This window comes from Varroa jacobsoni, unplaced genomic scaffold, assembly GCF_002532875.2.
Source record: "Varroa jacobsoni isolate VJ856 unplaced genomic scaffold, vjacob_1.0 scaffold_217, whole genome shotgun sequence".
Taxonomy (NCBI): Eukaryota; Metazoa; Arthropoda; class Arachnida; order Mesostigmata; family Varroidae; genus Varroa; species Varroa jacobsoni.
In genome coordinates, this window is record NW_019213119.1 from 147,161 (window position 1) to 163,603 (window position 16,443).

General features: G+C 39.7%; 3 protein-coding genes and 1 long non-coding RNA gene across 4 annotated transcripts in view; 1 reads left to right on the plus strand and 3 right to left on the minus strand.

The window, feature by feature from the left end:
* Nucleotides 1-2,289, minus strand: part of LOC147753809 (uncharacterized) — a 3,145-nt gene extending 856 nt beyond the window's left edge. Inside the window, exon 1 of the long non-coding RNA XR_015316042.1 lies at nucleotides 121-2,289. This is a non-coding gene — a long non-coding RNA (uncharacterized LOC147753809). The remainder of the gene's footprint in view (nucleotides 1-120) is intronic.
* A 104-nt stretch (nucleotides 2,290-2,393) lies between these two features.
* Nucleotides 2,394-4,963, minus strand: LOC111273708 (U3 small nucleolar ribonucleoprotein IMP3). Its single transcript, XM_022855596.2, has 5 exons — nucleotides 4,543-4,963; nucleotides 3,751-3,858; nucleotides 3,331-3,492; nucleotides 2,960-3,077; nucleotides 2,394-2,628 (listed from the first exon to the last, which is right to left on the minus strand). The coding sequence occupies exons 1-5, from the start codon at nucleotides 4,677-4,679 to the stop codon at nucleotides 2,602-2,604; spliced, it is 552 nt and encodes a 183-aa protein (XP_022711331.1). The 5' UTR covers nucleotides 4,680-4,963; the 3' UTR covers nucleotides 2,394-2,601.
* Nucleotides 4,964-5,176: 213 nt separating this feature from the next.
* On the plus strand, nucleotides 5,177-6,548 carry RpS15 (ribosomal protein S15). The gene is made up of 3 exons (XM_022855597.2): nucleotides 5,177-5,441; nucleotides 5,829-5,954; nucleotides 6,361-6,548. Exons 1-3 carry the CDS (start codon nucleotides 5,262-5,264, stop codon nucleotides 6,496-6,498), a joined length of 444 nt encoding a protein of 147 aa, XP_022711332.1. The 5' UTR covers nucleotides 5,177-5,261; the 3' UTR covers nucleotides 6,499-6,548.
* A 5,020-nt stretch (nucleotides 6,549-11,568) lies between these two features.
* Nucleotides 11,569-16,440, minus strand: LOC111273705 (myosin heavy chain, muscle; the record flags this gene model as incomplete). The annotated part of the gene is given in 6 exon segments (XM_022855592.2): nucleotides 11,569-13,162; nucleotides 13,270-13,968; nucleotides 14,136-14,381; nucleotides 14,670-14,748; nucleotides 15,135-16,230; nucleotides 16,395-16,440. Coding segments are annotated over 6 exon segments (3,297 nt in total), but the record flags the coding sequence as incomplete, so codon positions are not given.
* Nucleotides 16,441-16,443: the final 3 nt, after the last annotated feature.

Below are 16,443 nucleotides of genomic sequence, written 5' to 3' on the forward strand. Positions count from 1 at the left end.
CTCAGAGAGCCGCCTGTAAAATATAAAATGTAACTCTGAGCACTTTCTATATCATTTGATTGGACTTTTGTTCATGGATTTAGTCAAACACGTGTTTGAATTTGTGTTTCACGTACTTACCGATAGGGTGCGATTGAATGCCATGATGATATTGCCTAAGTTGTTCTACATCGTGCGAGTGTTAAAACAAGCGCTGTTTATATAGACGAACAAGAAATAGGAAGCGCAACTAATGTCGCACGCATCGCTGGACGTTACAACTACAAAAATAGCTGTCTCATCATGACGCTAACGCAAGTATTCACTGTTTTTTTGTTTTTGATTTTCTTATGGCTGACGGAACAAAAGTGACATTTTTACTCCACTCAGATGCGATAATGCGACCAACTGACAATTTTTGTACGAGGAAATTCAGGTATGTTGAACACGGGCCCACTCGCCCAGCGGAATACAATAAATGTGCCCATGTTTTTTGCTCCCCACAATGAACTTTAAAATATAACACATATACGTTACATAGTAGTGATAACTTCCATTTTGTACCTCAAATGTTAAAGGACTATTTTTATCGAATTTAAAATGTTAAGGGTAGATAAACAGGATATACAATTTTACGACCAACTTTTGTATGCGTTTATATTAAGTAAGCCAAAGCCCATCACGTAATTACCGAATATGCGTAACTTTTTTTGGTAGCTAACTGAATGGAAGTTAACAGTGAAATAACAAAACTATATAAAAACTAAGAACTGAAAAGGCGTAAAGACTATTTTTGATTTTATGATTGGTGCCAACTCTCATTGCAATGCGTATTATACATTATATATCATTATGATACTTGTGTTGTCTCTAGCGAACAGTCATTGAGCCCAAATCATTCCGATACGTATTTTAGATGTGAAGTCAGTGATTAAAACAGTGACAATTTTACCGTAGAGGGACGGTTATAACATATATTGACAGCAATCGCAAGTAATCGCCATAAATTTGTGGTGTAATGAAAATTAGGAAACATCGTTTCAAACACAATCAGAAAAGAGATAGCCTGAAGCCAGTCTAGAATATTTAGCCCAAAATGTTTATTGGCGGAACGCAATACTTTTGGTCAACCTTTTTAATAATATTTTGTTTTTATATAAAATGCCATTCCGTCCGCTTACGATTCTATTTGTAACTGTCGCGTCAGATCGTAATCCGTATTCCATTGTATTAAAAAAATGTACTCCACGTTTTTAAATACGCCAAACATCAGTGCTGTTTTTGCCAATTTTCTGACATTTTGTACTTCTATGCAGTATTTCGTATGGCTTACAAAATAAACAATCTTCAGTTGAGATTATTAAAGCAGGATTTTAAATATTAAAATAGCTATAACCATAGTGACCACATTTCCTACGTTAAATCATAGATTCGACATCATCAAACATGATTTAACCGACACCGAAGTTTTAGGCCAAAATCGTTGATTGTTTGCTTTTTACTGCTGCGTACACTGAACCTTCTGTACAAGACGGTACAATTGGTATAGTTAGATGGTAATAGGAGAAGTTCTAACCCATTTGGTTGTATCTTAGTAACTATACCACTATGTTTGACGCATAAATACATCTTTTTTGAAATGCGCTTTCCTTACATCGGGCTTAACGACAACAAATCGCGCATCAAAAATAAGGTAGATCTTTGTGGTTTATTAAGTGTAATCACCGGTGTTCAACCAAAGTTAACAAATTGTCCGTGTTATCAATGAAAAAATCCTGTTACAAGGATAGTCATCTGAAGTCAGCCCGTTTATTTGCTATAGTTGTTCTCAATAGCGCATTGACATTTTTTTCTAAAAATTAATTTTTAGTACGAAAAAGATTCAGTTAATAGGCAAAGCTTTGCGAACAATATGAAGTTTCATCAAATAGTAAAGGAAAAAACAGTTATGGAGTTTATTTTAGCAATAGTTAGCAATTGTAATCCTTTTTATTAAACTTTCTCCCTTTTGCCAAAAATCTTGGATAATTTTTGGCATTAGTTCAAGAAAATGTCAGAAGATATCTAGCAACGCTGTAACTGTTCAGATCAGTATAACTAATCTACAAGTTATAGGTTACTAATCGCCTTACTTAAGTTTGTGAGCTACGCATGACATGTTCTGACAAATATTTATGTCAAATCTTTGAAGGATTATTTGCATTTTAAATCGTTCTTTTTTTTTCGAAGGATTTTGTCTACATCTTGTCAGAAATAAGATACACTTCTATTCGGCAAGGGAAACCAGGTTTAGAATGTTTATTAAACTCAATAAGTATGACCTCTAATGCCTTATTTATATAACCACTTTTATTAAGATTTTTCGGTCTTGTTTACTCATTTATAAGTCGCGGTATAAATTGATGACACATGGATACGCAGAAAAAATACGTAGCAATTAAGCGTAGCGTGTTTTATTGATTACAGAACTTCAGTATATAAATGTACACATGTGATAAGCTATAACACGAATAATATTAACCATTCACTGCGTAACTTAAATACAATTCCTCTTAAATACAACATCTTTCCTCAAGTACCACGAGAGACACCTTTCTGTGCGCAAAACTTCTGCGTAGATGTTTAGGCCATTAGATCATAATCGTCGTTCTGGAATACATGGACAAAATGCATATATCGATACCAGGTTAACAAATAAAACACAAGCAAAAATAATGGTCTCAATATCAACCATATTAAAACAGAAATTTCTGTTTTTTTTCCTAAATAGCATTGTTCTGGAGTTGAATATATATTGAGGCATAGATATATGAATAAAGTAACGATTGACCAACCCGTTGCGAAACAGGAAAGATCTCTTCTGTTTTTTTTTTTTTTAATATTTTTAAGGGAATTCAGGATCTGTCAGGGTCTAATATGGAATTAGGGTTGAGTTTAGATGTTCAGTATAACATGCCTATGTATCTACCGTTGTACGCACCATTTCGTTGTATCTAAGAGCCTGCTTACGGACTGCCGAGGCATCCGTCCACGTGATGAAGTCCTCCAACTGTCTAGTAACTAAGAATGCTGGATCACTGACCACGTCTGGTCCAATTCTGCTAAATCAAAGCAAATAGATGGCACAAATATGTCGGTCACAAGTAACAAAAAGCAACGACACAAACTACTACCTATAAAGCAGACTACGTTAAATTAATTATATATTGTTAACTCCGGAGCCAAATGTGATATGTTATAGCTAAGCAAGATCTTCATCATAGCAAATCCGTACGATCTCCTTCACGATTGACAATTCTGTAGGCGTAATTCAGTGGAAATGTCTTTGTGTAATTGCCTACCATCACTAACCTAATGTGTCCAGCTTCGATAAACTCAACGGCGGCTTTGAGGTTCTCAGCCATTTCGAGTTTTTTCAGCACAACAGGCAGCCGTCGTCGGCAAAACGACGACGCAGTCACTGTGTCAACCACCTCGAGGCTTGACCTTTCATTAATAATGCCCATCGCATACCTGCGAAGGAAAGTTATCTTAAGTTGCCCATAGCTTAATTTTAAAACTAACATCGGCAAGATATGCTTCTTAATTCATCGTTGGACCGAAAACTCATTCACTGAACCAATTTCAATAGATAACGATGAACAATCGTAGACAAGTCAAGATGGTGTCTGTGATTTTTATAACTACCACAACAATTAGTTAAATCCTATGCTTACATAGGCCACTTTAATACTTTAGCGGTTGCATGGTGCAAGTAGCCGATTTACACACAGTTTATTTAGAAGTTCCTTAGTAGATAACTCTTTAAACAGGTCCTTAGGATCGAGGTCTCGAATTTTTCGCGCCAATTCGCGTATTTGCCGGGCCAACTTATTGTACCTGCAAGGTCCAAAAAATGTAGCCTATTAACTATTAGTGGATTATTCAAAGCTATCTATTCATAAATGTATATTTATTAAATGACACAAACTATAGCTAATGCTATAGATGTTCATCTTGAAACGTGCGTGCATCGAGAGACCTTATGGGGTGCACGTTGTTTACGTTGACCCTTGTGATTGCGATATGCTCGTAGCGGTTTGTCCCCAAATAAATTAGTATCTTTCTCTATCACAAAATAATGTATATATGTCATATTGTAGACATGTTGCTACATACGTTCATAAACTTTCCCAATTTATAAGTATCAATGTGAAAATAATGGCAATTAACGCTACGTTGTGGATATATAGAATAAACAAATTAAATCTTTGTTTTGCTCGTAAAACACTGAAAAAATTCATAATTTTTATTCATTAATAAGTTTAAAGCGCTTTTATCTGCAAGATATGTTACTGTCTTGATTAATTCGTTCCTTCTAGATAATAAAAATTCGCTTTTTTTCACAAACGTTCTCACAAATTATTTGTACAAACACACTGGGTAAGTTCATTTAAACCAACTATTTGTCTATATAATTCATAAATGGAAAATTATTACTATCAACGATTAACATTATTCTAATGTTAATCATTGATAGATGAGTCTTGACATAGTGATAAGTGTTATAGCTTATCTACTTACGCTGTATAGTCTTCGCGTTTCTGAATGTAGTACTTCTTCATAATCTTCACCTCATGGAGATTGTTATCAACTTCCCAATTGATGAAATCAACTTTTTTAAGAAGTTTTTGTTCATGGAACTTCAACTTTCGAACCATTGTGCTTTGCCGAAATCTCTATCACTCACAAAAATAACGATTGCCGAGATGGCGACTTGGGTGGTTAAACTCCTAGTTGAGAAGGATCAGGGCTCGTTGCTTAAAGTTCCGCCAACGACACGTACTACGCAACTTGTGTAAAAAATAAAGCTATTCAATATTTATTAAGGGAGAAAAACTTATATTTACATTGCTGCTTCGCCGCTTATAACTGTTAGTAGTCTACAAACGATTGACGACAATAAGCAGGTCGACACGTGCCATTTTGAATGGAGTTTGAAATTGCGCGCACTTCGGCTCAACAAAGCTACGACAATGGCGTCAAACAAAATCACTTGCCGGATCGAAAGTGCTTCCATTTATTCGGAATATTAATAGCACACCCCAAATTCTCACGAATATTATATAAACATAGGCATATTTGCACGATTTTAATAACATTTTAGCGAGAAGATAAGGTATTTTGGTAAACAAAGGAATCAAATATGGCGTCGTTGTGTTTCCGGTACGACGCTCTTTTCCCTCGTGGCTCTAGACGAGTAAGGTTCTTGAGGTGTTAATATTTTATAAAAAAACCGAACCATGGCGGAAGAAGTTCAGCAGCTTGTAAAAAGACGGACTTTCAAGAAGTTTACCTATCGTGGAGTAGACCTTGAGCACTTGCTGAGCATGAACAACGAACACCTCAAGGCCCTGCTCACAGCTCGGGCTCGCAGGAAAATCGAGCGTGGACTGAAAAGGAAACACCTTGCGTTTCTCAAGGTCTGTCTCTAACTTGTAAAGTTGTTTAGGGGTCTGCTCATTACAGATGTTAGACATCTATTTAAGCGGAAAAAATTCTCCCATGTGAACAAGTACGAGCCATAGTGTTGGTAGTCAAAAATTTTAAGGAAGCAGTGCTAAGATTTTGTCGCCAAAATGCTGCTTCATGGTAGCGTAATGTATATGTAATCTACTTGGAAATGCATTGTGGCGTTTCGTCCTTCTATCGATTCGTAGATGTCATTATAACGGTGCTAGTAGTTCAAAATGTGCTATGATACACTCTGCGGATATCCATTGGCCATAAGTGGGGTACTATACGAAGAAGTTGATAGCGTGCGTCACTCGTGGACGTGGTTGTTCTCATCTGTGTTTTGACGTTTACAGAAACTGCGCAAGGTAAAGCAGGAGACTGCTGAACGCGAGAAGCCTGATGTGGTCAAAACCCATCTGCGTAACATGCTGATTATTCCTGAAATGGTTGGCTCTATGGTCGGAGTCTACAACGGCAAGGTAAACGTCATACGAACGATATGCATCTTTTCACTTCTGTATTATTTGAAGTACGGAGCTTAGATCAAACTTGAATAGGTCACGCTTGTGTCACGCTTCCATTAGCCATGTTGTGCAGAGTCAGTTTTCGAATAAGGCCGGCAGTATTGATTTTTCAGATTTAAATGTTTTTTTGTGGTCGTTTCTAATAATGGGTTGATACAGATCCTTGTTATTTAAGTCTTTTTGTGTTTTTGGATTGTAGATTTAACATTGAATTATTTGAACCCCGCACCCGAATTTTAACAGACACAATAGATATACCTCAAGTCGATTTCACTCTATTTAGCAGTTTCATAGAAATTACAGATGATGCGCGTTTGTTTTAAAACTAAAAAAAGTTTATCCTTCTTTTTCATTATTGCAGACCTTCAATCAGGTTGAAATCAAACCCGATATGATCGGCCACTATCTGGGCGAATTCTCAATCACGTATAAGCCCGTCAAGCACGGTAGGCCCGGTATTGGCGCCACCCACTCATCCAGGTTCATACCCCTTAAATAATTTAACGAAATTTGGGGAAAGAAAACAAATACAATGGATGTCATGTTGTATGTCAGCGTGTTTTTTTTTCATAGATTTAAAAAATTTCGTTGTGATGTTTAAATGCTACAAATGCTCCAGCAAGTTCAAATAGCATTGAACAAATCTTATGCTGCTATTTTTTAAGGTCACAAGACAAAACTGGGAACGCTATTGAGCCACTAAAAATCGTTGCTCTAGAAAGCGTAATTGAAGTAGTTATAAATTTATACATTAATATTTATTTATTTTTATATTGAAAGAAACGTTCGTCAATATTATCATCATTACACGATTTATAATTGTCAGCTCTTCTCGTTAAAAAATGTTACAATATAGCAGAAAATATACGCGGATACACATTAAGATTATTCGTTAGCTATGTATCAATTTAATCAAAAAGTTAATGTTTGCGGATGCAGACTATATACTTTTTACAGTAGTTGACAAAAAACATTGTTTCATCATGGGCTTAAATCGGAGAACTAAGTTTTTTTCGAGAACAGTTGCTCTAAGGTCCAGTGTTCATGACGATATCGCACACAGCTTAATAGGTGTCCTAGAACTTACAAGCCCCTATCGCCCGATTTTGTGAAAAAGTTAAAAATTACTTAGTCCGTACCTGTTCGCCCATATCTTAGCCGTTCATGGAGAGTTAACACGAAATAAATTACTGCAGTATTTGTGAACACGTTGGAGAATCCAAACACCGCAATTCTGCGGCAACTACAGCATTTGGGAGATGTAGAGTACTATCGCGCGTGTTGCTTTGAGATTTGTGTGCGATCCCGTGTGGTTCAATTAGCTCAGCAACTTAAACCTTCAGATCATGCAAAACTTGTTTGCTATGTGCGATGAGGAACAGCTTTATGCTGCGTTAAGTTTGTGTCATATATTTTTTCAGCTGATTTGCGTTTTTGCCTAATAAGCAGAATCGCCGCATATGAGCAAACGAAATATTTCCAGCCACTTGCAAGTGGCTAAAGTAATCACATAGTCAAAATTCTGAGCAGGAGGTGGCAGCAGATGGCTTTTTTATAACGTCCATGTTAACCGTTTTCGTGTAAGAGATACTAGTTAAAGATTTAGGAAATATGGAACGGTACCAGCTGCTATTGCGCACTCGGAACGCTGAAGGTGTTAAAAGAAATTCGGCGAACGCATAATTTCTGGCATGATATTTAATTTCACCTTCTAATGCGACTTCGCTGGACTTGTTTTTAAGGATTTTTTGGGAACCAAAATCTACAGGATCAGGTGTTTCCTATACATATTGAGGATCGGGTCTAAAAGACTCTATCAAACATGATTTTTGGTAATTATGCTTCACTTACGTAAAATTTACTCAAATTTCATTCTCAGAAACGGAGTCATCAATGCCATTTGCTCGAGTTATATAGCAACCAGGTTAAAAAGCGGACTGTAAATCTTAGAAGCAAAAATCAGATAAAGATGATTCAATGAAGTTAATAAATTTCTCATTAGCTTTCTCGTTGTTAAATAATTTAGCAAGTTAATCTTACAATGGGACATGTTTTGAATGAAATGGGTCCATCTCTTCGTCCATCGAAAGAGTAAAACTTCGTGAACTTTCGCGTCGATTTCTTTTCAACGTCAGCATATCAACATCTTGTGTTTTCTATCTGACGGAACACACAGAAAAAGAGATAATATATAGTATGCATGTTGATTCGCCCGCTTGAGTTATCTGAGTTATCTAAATTATAGAATATTACAAGCAGAAGATATGAGGCTCGCGTATTATAGCAAAGGTATACGATAGAAGAGAAGACAAGTAGTACTACGCTCTTACTAAAAACGTATTGTTCACAATCGAATTACATATGTTTAAGGGATACAATAGAAGAGAAGACAAATAGTACTACGCTGTAAGTAAAACATATTGTTCACATTCGAATTACGTATGTTTAAGGGATAAAATAGAAGAGAAGATAAATAGTACTACGCTGTAAGTGAAGACAAATTGTTCACATTACATATATTTAATTTATTGCATTACATTATTTACGTATGTAGCGCTGTGGTATATTTACATGTGTAGCACTGTGGTACATATTTATGGGTTATATTCAATACGAATATATTTTGCTTGACTGCGTGCGATATTAACAGTTCACACTATAAGTCCCACTTGATGAGATGGAAATGCGGTCGGACTCTTCGTCAACGCCTATGTCTTCGATTTCCATCGCACGCTCACGGATTGCGCCATTTCTTTCTGCTTGATCCTGTTCACCTTTCTCAGTGATCGTAGCGTCTTTCATACCACTCTTGTTTTCTTTAGTAGTTTCGACATCTGATTGTGGTGATTGTCTTTCTTCACTCTGGACAACTTTTTTCTTATCGATAGTCTCGATGCCTGTTTTCACTGCATGGGAAGTGGTCATTTGAACATCCGATTGTGGTGATTGTTCCTCTTCACTGTGAACAACTTTTTTCCTATCAACACTCTCGGGGCCTGTTTTCACTGTATGGGAAGTGGCTTTGTCAGATGGGTTAATTGGTTGGAGAGGTGCTGTGATTTCAAGTTTACCTTTGCAAATATTGACTGATACTTGGAGGTGGCTTAAGTCAACTGAATCGTCCAGCCGCTGAGAGTACTCCTAATTCAAAACTCGGCAGTTATCAGGATGAACGACATGTCGAGCCTTTAATGTGATTATTCGAGTCGCTTCGTCCAATTCGACGTTCAAGTCTTCTAAATTCCGCAGATTGGAAGGAAGCTGAATTTCTGCTCGTACCTCGTTAACAGTATTATTCCGTTGCCACCTAAGTGGATGAAGCAGTGCATTCCCAATGATGTTACTGCTGTAGTTTTTACATATATTTCTGACTGAAAGTGCTCTGGAAATTCTACTTCTTACAAATTCGCTCGAATTTATACACAGATTCTAAATTATTCGGCGGGTCGACGAATGGTTTCAAAGATGGAATCGGGTTTACCAAGTCATCCAAAGTGGGTTGACGGCGCCGTATATTTTTGCACTGACTGCGAGGTTCTAATGGCCGGTAAAGAGATAGTCTGAGAGGATGATCCGATGACATCTTGAGACGTCGACGAAGAAAGAGTCTACGCATGTAGCCATCTCCAGGGCCCATTAGCCAGGTCGGCTGCCATGGTTGTAACATGGCTAGCATCATGATGAGATTAATCGCTGCACACTGCACAGGCAGATGGACAATTAATGCGGTGACTTAGCTTATTTCATTAAATCACGAAAATTCCTTGAAACGCACTTATGCTACTGATTTTGCATGGATACGCGCTCTGCAGTTTTTGGAAGGTAAATCGTGCCACCGTTCCAGTATTAGATGTCTTTATAGCGATGGTGGTGCCATCTAGCAACTGCTAGATAAATCCAGAATGTTTACATGGAGCTCGCACTTTCTAGATTCGCCCCATGCACCTAACACGATCCAGAATTGTAATATAAAAGACTGCACAGTCAAATGTAGTAAGAAAGAATTCATGTGTAATATAGTATTGATAAAAAAAAAATAAACGTGTTTTGCAAGTTGGTGGTGATTGAATTAGACGTCATAAACGGTGGGCTTAGGTAGAAGGTAAATCAGTACGGAATTATTATCACAACATACGCGATTAATAAGGCTTGTAATATAAATAAAAAAGGTTTTTACTATTAGCAATGTGGTAATATATATTTTATCTGTCGTCTCTACTTATTTATAACGAAAGATATATAAAACGATGCTTCTCATGCTTTCTGGTATTTTATTTTACAAAGGTTCTTCGTGATTCAGATAGCCCGGAGCATTCTTTTTGTGACAAGAAAAATATGCGGTTATTCCAGTTGAATTCAAAGGTTCTTTAATTGCACCAACAGGAATTACGAATTTCATGTCTAACGTTACTGACAGAATATCTTCATGAATTATTACACTTTGTCGTACCCTGCTCGTGTTAGCCTTATCGCCTAATTTCAACGACAGGGAATATTTTTAAAATTTATTTTATTATGTATGTAGTAGAGAAAGGCATATCGCACATCTAATTTTACCAACGTTCTGTCTAAACTTTGCCAAAACAAGATGTGTCTCACGCCCTGCATACAGGGTAAGGCACGTAAATCGAAGCAAATATTGGCATACTGTTTGTGGTAATGGGCATGCGTTCATTTTCTAGGTAAAAGCCAATAATTTTTAGAGTGAAAACCAAATTTGTCTTAATGAAAGAAACATTGCGTCGTTTCTAAAATTTGAGCGAAGGTCATCTATTAACTAATTTTTTTATACTGGATGAACCTCACCAAAACTAAATATTTCCTTTTCTGATCGAAATCGATGGTTTACGTTACTGCCAGTTTTCACACAGATTTTAAGAAATTCGAAGAATGGATTCATGGAGCGCACCGGACAGTATTCAGTAAGATTCAAATAGAAAGGGCGCGAAATTTCATCAAAGCGGCTCTAAGAGCTAGATTTGGTACAACTAAATTTTTGATATAGGATTTAAAGAAAGGAATATCAGTTGCCATTTGGATTGCTGAGATAGAGCTTCGACGATTCATATGCTTAGGATATTTTAAGCCTTTTTTACAATGTTCGAAATGTTTGACCGCTTTCAGCTCGTGCTTTTTTTCTTTAGCCTTTATTTGATGTACACGCAATTGTTTATCAGTCCTATCCTTGGCGAAACGAAACCTTCTTTTTAAAACCAAGTCATACACAGTATGGCGACTAATTTATTGCCATTACTATACAAAACTAACATAACGGATAAAACAGCTAATGACTTATGCATATTAAGAATTTAGATAGTAATTGAAATAAGGCAATTCGCTGTTAGAAGGTCTTTAAACAACCACTCTTTCAAAACAACTGAGAAAATTGTTTGGTAAACACAATGTATTCTACTGATCATTTTGCCTATTATAGCATCTTCAAAGATGTTTAAACTCCTCTAAAAGCTGTATTTACATTCGAATAAGTACTACTTTGTTCTTAATTCCAAGATAAATGTAGCGCTACACAGTTAATATTAAGAGTTGTTTTATTAAAAACAATATCGTGTGTAGGCCAATGGTGACGCATTTATTTGAGGCTAATCGTAATGTGGGCTTACTGGCTCTTCGTATATTAAGCCTTCGATAACGCAGGACAGTTTTAACGGAAGAGTTTGTCATGAGTGTGTCTATGGTTTATAGCCGACTGACAAGTTTTTCAGCTTGTGGTAGCGGGTTGCCAACATGTAGTCGATGTCGGCGAGATAAAGCAGCGCGTTACGTTTCTTTGGTTGCTGTCGGCAAGCTCGTGGCATCATCACTGTCACCCAGTAACAGGCATACGGAACGTACCCGCAATATCTGCTGTGAAAATCACCAAGCCATATTGCATTAATGCACGAACAGCGGAAAGTTTCGGGTGCATCGAGGATGAGATGATCTAACAATTATTATGAGTAGTAATGAGGAATGGGTTGAGCGGACAAATGTTGCGAGAAGTGCCAGTCTATTAAGCGTTGTCGATGGCTAATCTACTCGCGGGCCATGCTGACTGAGGAACGGTTTTTGGCCCGGAGCTTGGCAATGGTCTGCTCGGCAAGATTGGCGCGCTCATCAGCATCCTCAAGCTCTTGCTGGGCTTTGCGGTACTTGGTCAAGTTCATAGCAGCAATCTCTTCGGCCTCTTCGATCTGCCGCTTGTAAGTGCTGATTTTCTGCTGGAGCTTATCGACAAGCTCCTGCATACGTTCGTGGTTTTTGCGGTCTTCTTCGGCCTGGAACTGCATCTCCTTAATTCTACGCTCTCCTTTCCTGGCATTCTTGGCAGCATCGCCATGGCGGCGCTGCTCAGTTTCCAAATCAGACTCCAGCTGACGGCACTTGTGCTCGAGTTTTTCAATGAGCTTCTTGCCTCCTTTAAGGGCAGCAGCCTCGGCCTCATCTAGACGGACCTGGAGGTCCTTCGTTTGAATCTCAAGAGCCTTGCGCATCTTTTCCTGAGAAGAAGCGTGCTCCTGTTCGGCGCGAAGCTCATCGGCTAGACGAGCGGCATCAACCATGGCCTTTTTGGCCTTCTCTTCACACGCCTTGCACTCGTTAATCATCTCATCCAGATCGGCCTGCAGAGCAGCCATCTCACCCTCAAGTTTTCTTTTGGCCATTCCAAGAGAAGCGTTGTTAGCAGCCATTTCGTTGTTAGCTTCGCGCAGCTCCATGTTCTCACCCTCAACTGAGCGACGTGCACGCTCAGACTGCTCCAAAAGCTGTTTAGCTTCCTCGAGAGATCCATGCAACTGGTTGGCGCGGCGTTCAGCATTGGCATACTGGTCACGAGCCTCGTCACGGGCTTTCTGCTCATCTTCAATTTGTGTCTGCATGTCCTTCATCGTCTGCTGGTATCGCTTGATGGTCTTCTGAGCCTCAGCATTTGCTTTGTTGGCTCCGTCAAGAGCGATCTCAAGCTCGTTGATGTCGGATTCCAGTTTTTTTTTCAGCCGAAGAGCCTCAGCGCGACCCCTAGCCTCAGCCTCAAGGGAAGCCTGCATAGAATCGAGGGCGCGTTGGTGATTCTTGCGAGTATTTTCGAATTCTTCCTCCTTCTCCTGGATGCGGCGCTCGATCTCCTGACGTACCTGGCTAAGCTCCAACTGAGCGCGGAGCACCTAAAAGCAGAAAGCCAGCATGAGATTATCTCAGGCCTATATGTAAATGCAAATTACCATAACTGTATAAATAGCAATACGAATTGTTTATCTGTTTTCAAACCAACCTTGTTTTCCTCTTGCTCAAGCGCAGCCTCAGCTTCTTCGAGGGCGTGCTGGAGCTCGTCTTTCTCTAGCTCGAGCCTCTTACGAGCTTTCTCGAGTTCGTGCACGGACCTGCCACCCTCACCAAGCTGGTCGAGGAGATCCTTGAGTTCATCCTGGAGATTCTTGTTCTCCCGCTTGACAGCCTCATAGTGCTCCTGTGACTCATCATAAGCAGCACGGAGCTTAAACACTTCGGTGGAGTAGTTTCTGCACTCCTTCTGAGAGGCATCCAGCTCGGCAGCAAGATCATCGGTCTTCGCCTTCCATTCGGCTATAACCTTGTCGAACGATTTCTGCCTTTTTTCAAGCTGAACAGCCAGCTGCTGGGCGCGGTCGACCTCAGCATGCATGTCGTCGAGTTCTCCTTGCAGATGGCTCCTCGTTTTTTCGAGACCAAAAACTTTGGCGTTCAAGCCCTCGATTATCTCTTCGGCGCCCTGCAACTTAATCTGAAGCCTCTTTCTAGATTCTTCTAGCTCCTCGAGGCGAGCAAGGCCCTCGGACTCATACTTGCTCCTCCAGAGCTGAGCATCAGCGTTTGCCTTGGAAAGTTGACGCTGAAGATCAGCCTTAGCTTCCTGTTCCTCTTCTAGAGCCTCACGCAGGTTGTCGAGGTCATGCTCAATGTTACGGTACTTGCCAAGGATAGCGGCACGCTCCTATATAAAAAGAACAGTATGTAGGCTGAATAATACCGCAGTGCTCCCGTGATACCAACAACATGTATTTTGTTATTTAAGTAACGAGTAAGTGTATTCCACTATACTTTATATATTATACTCGAAACCATTTACTCCTGTTATTAGGAGTTTTATACATGACGCACCCTGTTCTCCTCATCAGCAGAGCGTTTGGCTTCCTCAGCTTGGCTGGCAAGCGATGCCTTTTGTTTGGACAGCTGGCTGATCTGACTCTCAGCCTCCTCAAGCTGACGCTGGAGTTCGGAATTCTCGAGGGCCAATTTCTTCTTGGCGGCATCAAAATCATTGACGGTACGATTCGATTCATCCAGCTTGTACTGAGTATCCTGTAGCTGTACCTCAAGCATCTTTACCTGACGCTCAGCATTGGCCTAAAGAGAGTATCCTGGTTAGACGATTTTACGTAGACGCTTGCACATGCAAATACTTATAATTGCAGTGCAGGATCAAGATGCTAGTCAAGTTCTGAGTCAATCGTTAGAAAAATTAGAAAAACAGTCCTTTTAACTCAACTTTTAGGTAGATATAGAAAAATGCAGAGCTAATATGCAGAAGTGAGTGGGTACTTGTATCACTATGATATTACTCTTCCGTTGACATCGTGTAGGTGTAAACACAATGCCATATAGTGACAACCGAAATTGCATTGAGAACAATACCTGAAGCTTCACAGCGTGGTCCAGAGAAGACTGGGCATCGATAGCCTGAGACTTGAAGCCAGCGCAGTCCTTTTCAAGTCTTTAAAGAAGGTCATATTTAGGACAGGGTTCCAAAATGCAGTTAGTGTGATCTAGAGGGTTAAAATTGCTGAATTTGATTGCTCCACGATGCGCTCGAAAGTGCTATTCTGCATCGCTTAACTTATTATTTTCATTACCAAAACTCAAGTACCTTCTCTCGCTGAACGTGTTCAACGTTCTGTCTCATATCATCGGCCTCTGACTTGAACTGGGACCTTTCCTTCTCGAGCCTTTGAGTTTAAGTTTTAGATTAGATCATGTTCACGAACATTGATATAAACGAGCTCTTGGTATCGGCTGCTTATTGAACAACAACTAAAATAATAGCATAAATATTTTAGGAAGGGGTATGCTAGACATAAGAGGTTTATGCTAGATACATACTTGGCCTTGTGCTTGTTGAGATTGTCGATGGTGTCTGTCATCTCGACCACGGTGGCATTGTTTTTTTGGCGGAGGGCCGAAACGATCTGCTCATGTTGCGAGTTGGACTCCTCGAGGTCACGGCGGAGCTTACCAAGTTCAGCCTCGCGGCGCTTGTTTAGCTCAATTTGGGCAGACGTGGCGCCTCCAGCCTCTTCTAGGCGCTCTGATAACTGTTCGAGCTCACGGGCAAGGTCAGAACGTTGTTTTTCAGCCTTAGAACGGGCCTGACGTTCAGCTTCAAGCTCTTCCTGAAGCTCTTCGACACGCTGTTGCAGCTCCTTTATCTGTTTTTGCAGTTTGGCAATTTGGGATTGCTCGTCCTCGAGTTTGGTGGCTAGGGCGGCAAGCTCCTTATCTTTGCGCTGAATGGTCTGTTCGAGTTCCTTCTTATTTTTCTCGAGGTCGGCCACGGCCTCCTGGGCGAGTTTTAGGTCTCCCTCAACCTTCCTTTTGGCCTTGTCGAGGTCGGCACGGGCTTTCTTCTCACGCTCAAGAGAATCCTCGAGCTCATCAAGGGTCTGCTCCAGTTTAGCTTTCACCTTGTTAAGATGGTTCACTTTGTCCTCCTGAGCTTGCAAGTCATCGGTAGTTTTACTTCCCTGCTCTTGAAGGGACTTCTTCTCCTTGTTTAGCTTGGCTATGAGTTCCTCCTTCTGAGTAATCTCGTCGTTAAGATTACGGATTTGGTGGTCCTTCGATTGTTTATCCTGCTCGGCCTTCTGCAGAGACAATTGAAGATCCTCAATGTCCTTCTTGTGAGCACTGATTTCTCCTTCAAGCTTTCGTTTGTTTTGGTTCAGCTTGTTGACATTATCCTCCTCACGGTGCAGCTTCTCCTCCAATTCGCGAACTTGGCGTTCAAGGTCGGTTTTCTGAGAATTCACCTTGTTGAGTCGCTGCTCAATGTCACCCGCACCGGTACGCTCGGATTCCAATTGGAGGAAAAGCTCGTTCTTCTCCTGGACCAACTTGGCGTTCTGGGCCTCGAGTTCTTTGCGGAGCTTCTCCTCTTTAGCCAGTTTCTCCATCTCCTCCTTGAGCTTATCTTCAAGAGCTGCATGCCAAAGTTACGAAGTATTCTTTAAGTAAGATATTATAAACGCTTAAAAAATATGTTTAAGCTTTTTTTCTCTGAATATGATTAGGTAAGTACACATTTTTATTTATCTGAAAATATATATTATGTATATTGCAATAATTGTTGTTTGATATCTTTACCTTTAAGCTCGTCCTCAGCCTTTGTCATAGTAAGAAGAGGCTTAACCTT

Coding starts and splice junctions, on each gene's coding strand:
- RpS15 (XM_022855597.2), top strand. CDS start 5,262: ATGGCGGAAGAAGTTCAGCAGCTTGTAAAAAGACGGACTTTCAAGAAG. Junction 5,442..5,828: donor AACACCTTGCGTTTCTCAAG/GTCTGTCTCTAA, acceptor TGACGTTTACAG/AAACTGCGCAAGGTAAAGCA. Junction 5,955..6,360: donor TCGGAGTCTACAACGGCAAG/GTAAACGTCATA, acceptor TCATTATTGCAG/ACCTTCAATCAGGTTGAAAT.
- LOC111273708 (XM_022855596.2), bottom strand. CDS start 4,679: ATGGTTCGAAAGTTGAAGTTCCATGAACAAAAACTTCTTAAAAAAGTT. Junction 3,859..4,542: donor AAACGCGAAGACTATACAGC/GTAAGTAGATAA, acceptor TGGACCTTGCAG/GTACAATAAGTTGGCCCGGC. Junction 3,493..3,750: donor AAGGAACTTCTAAATAAACT/GTGTGTAAATCG, acceptor TTTCCTTCGCAG/GTATGCGATGGGCATTATTA.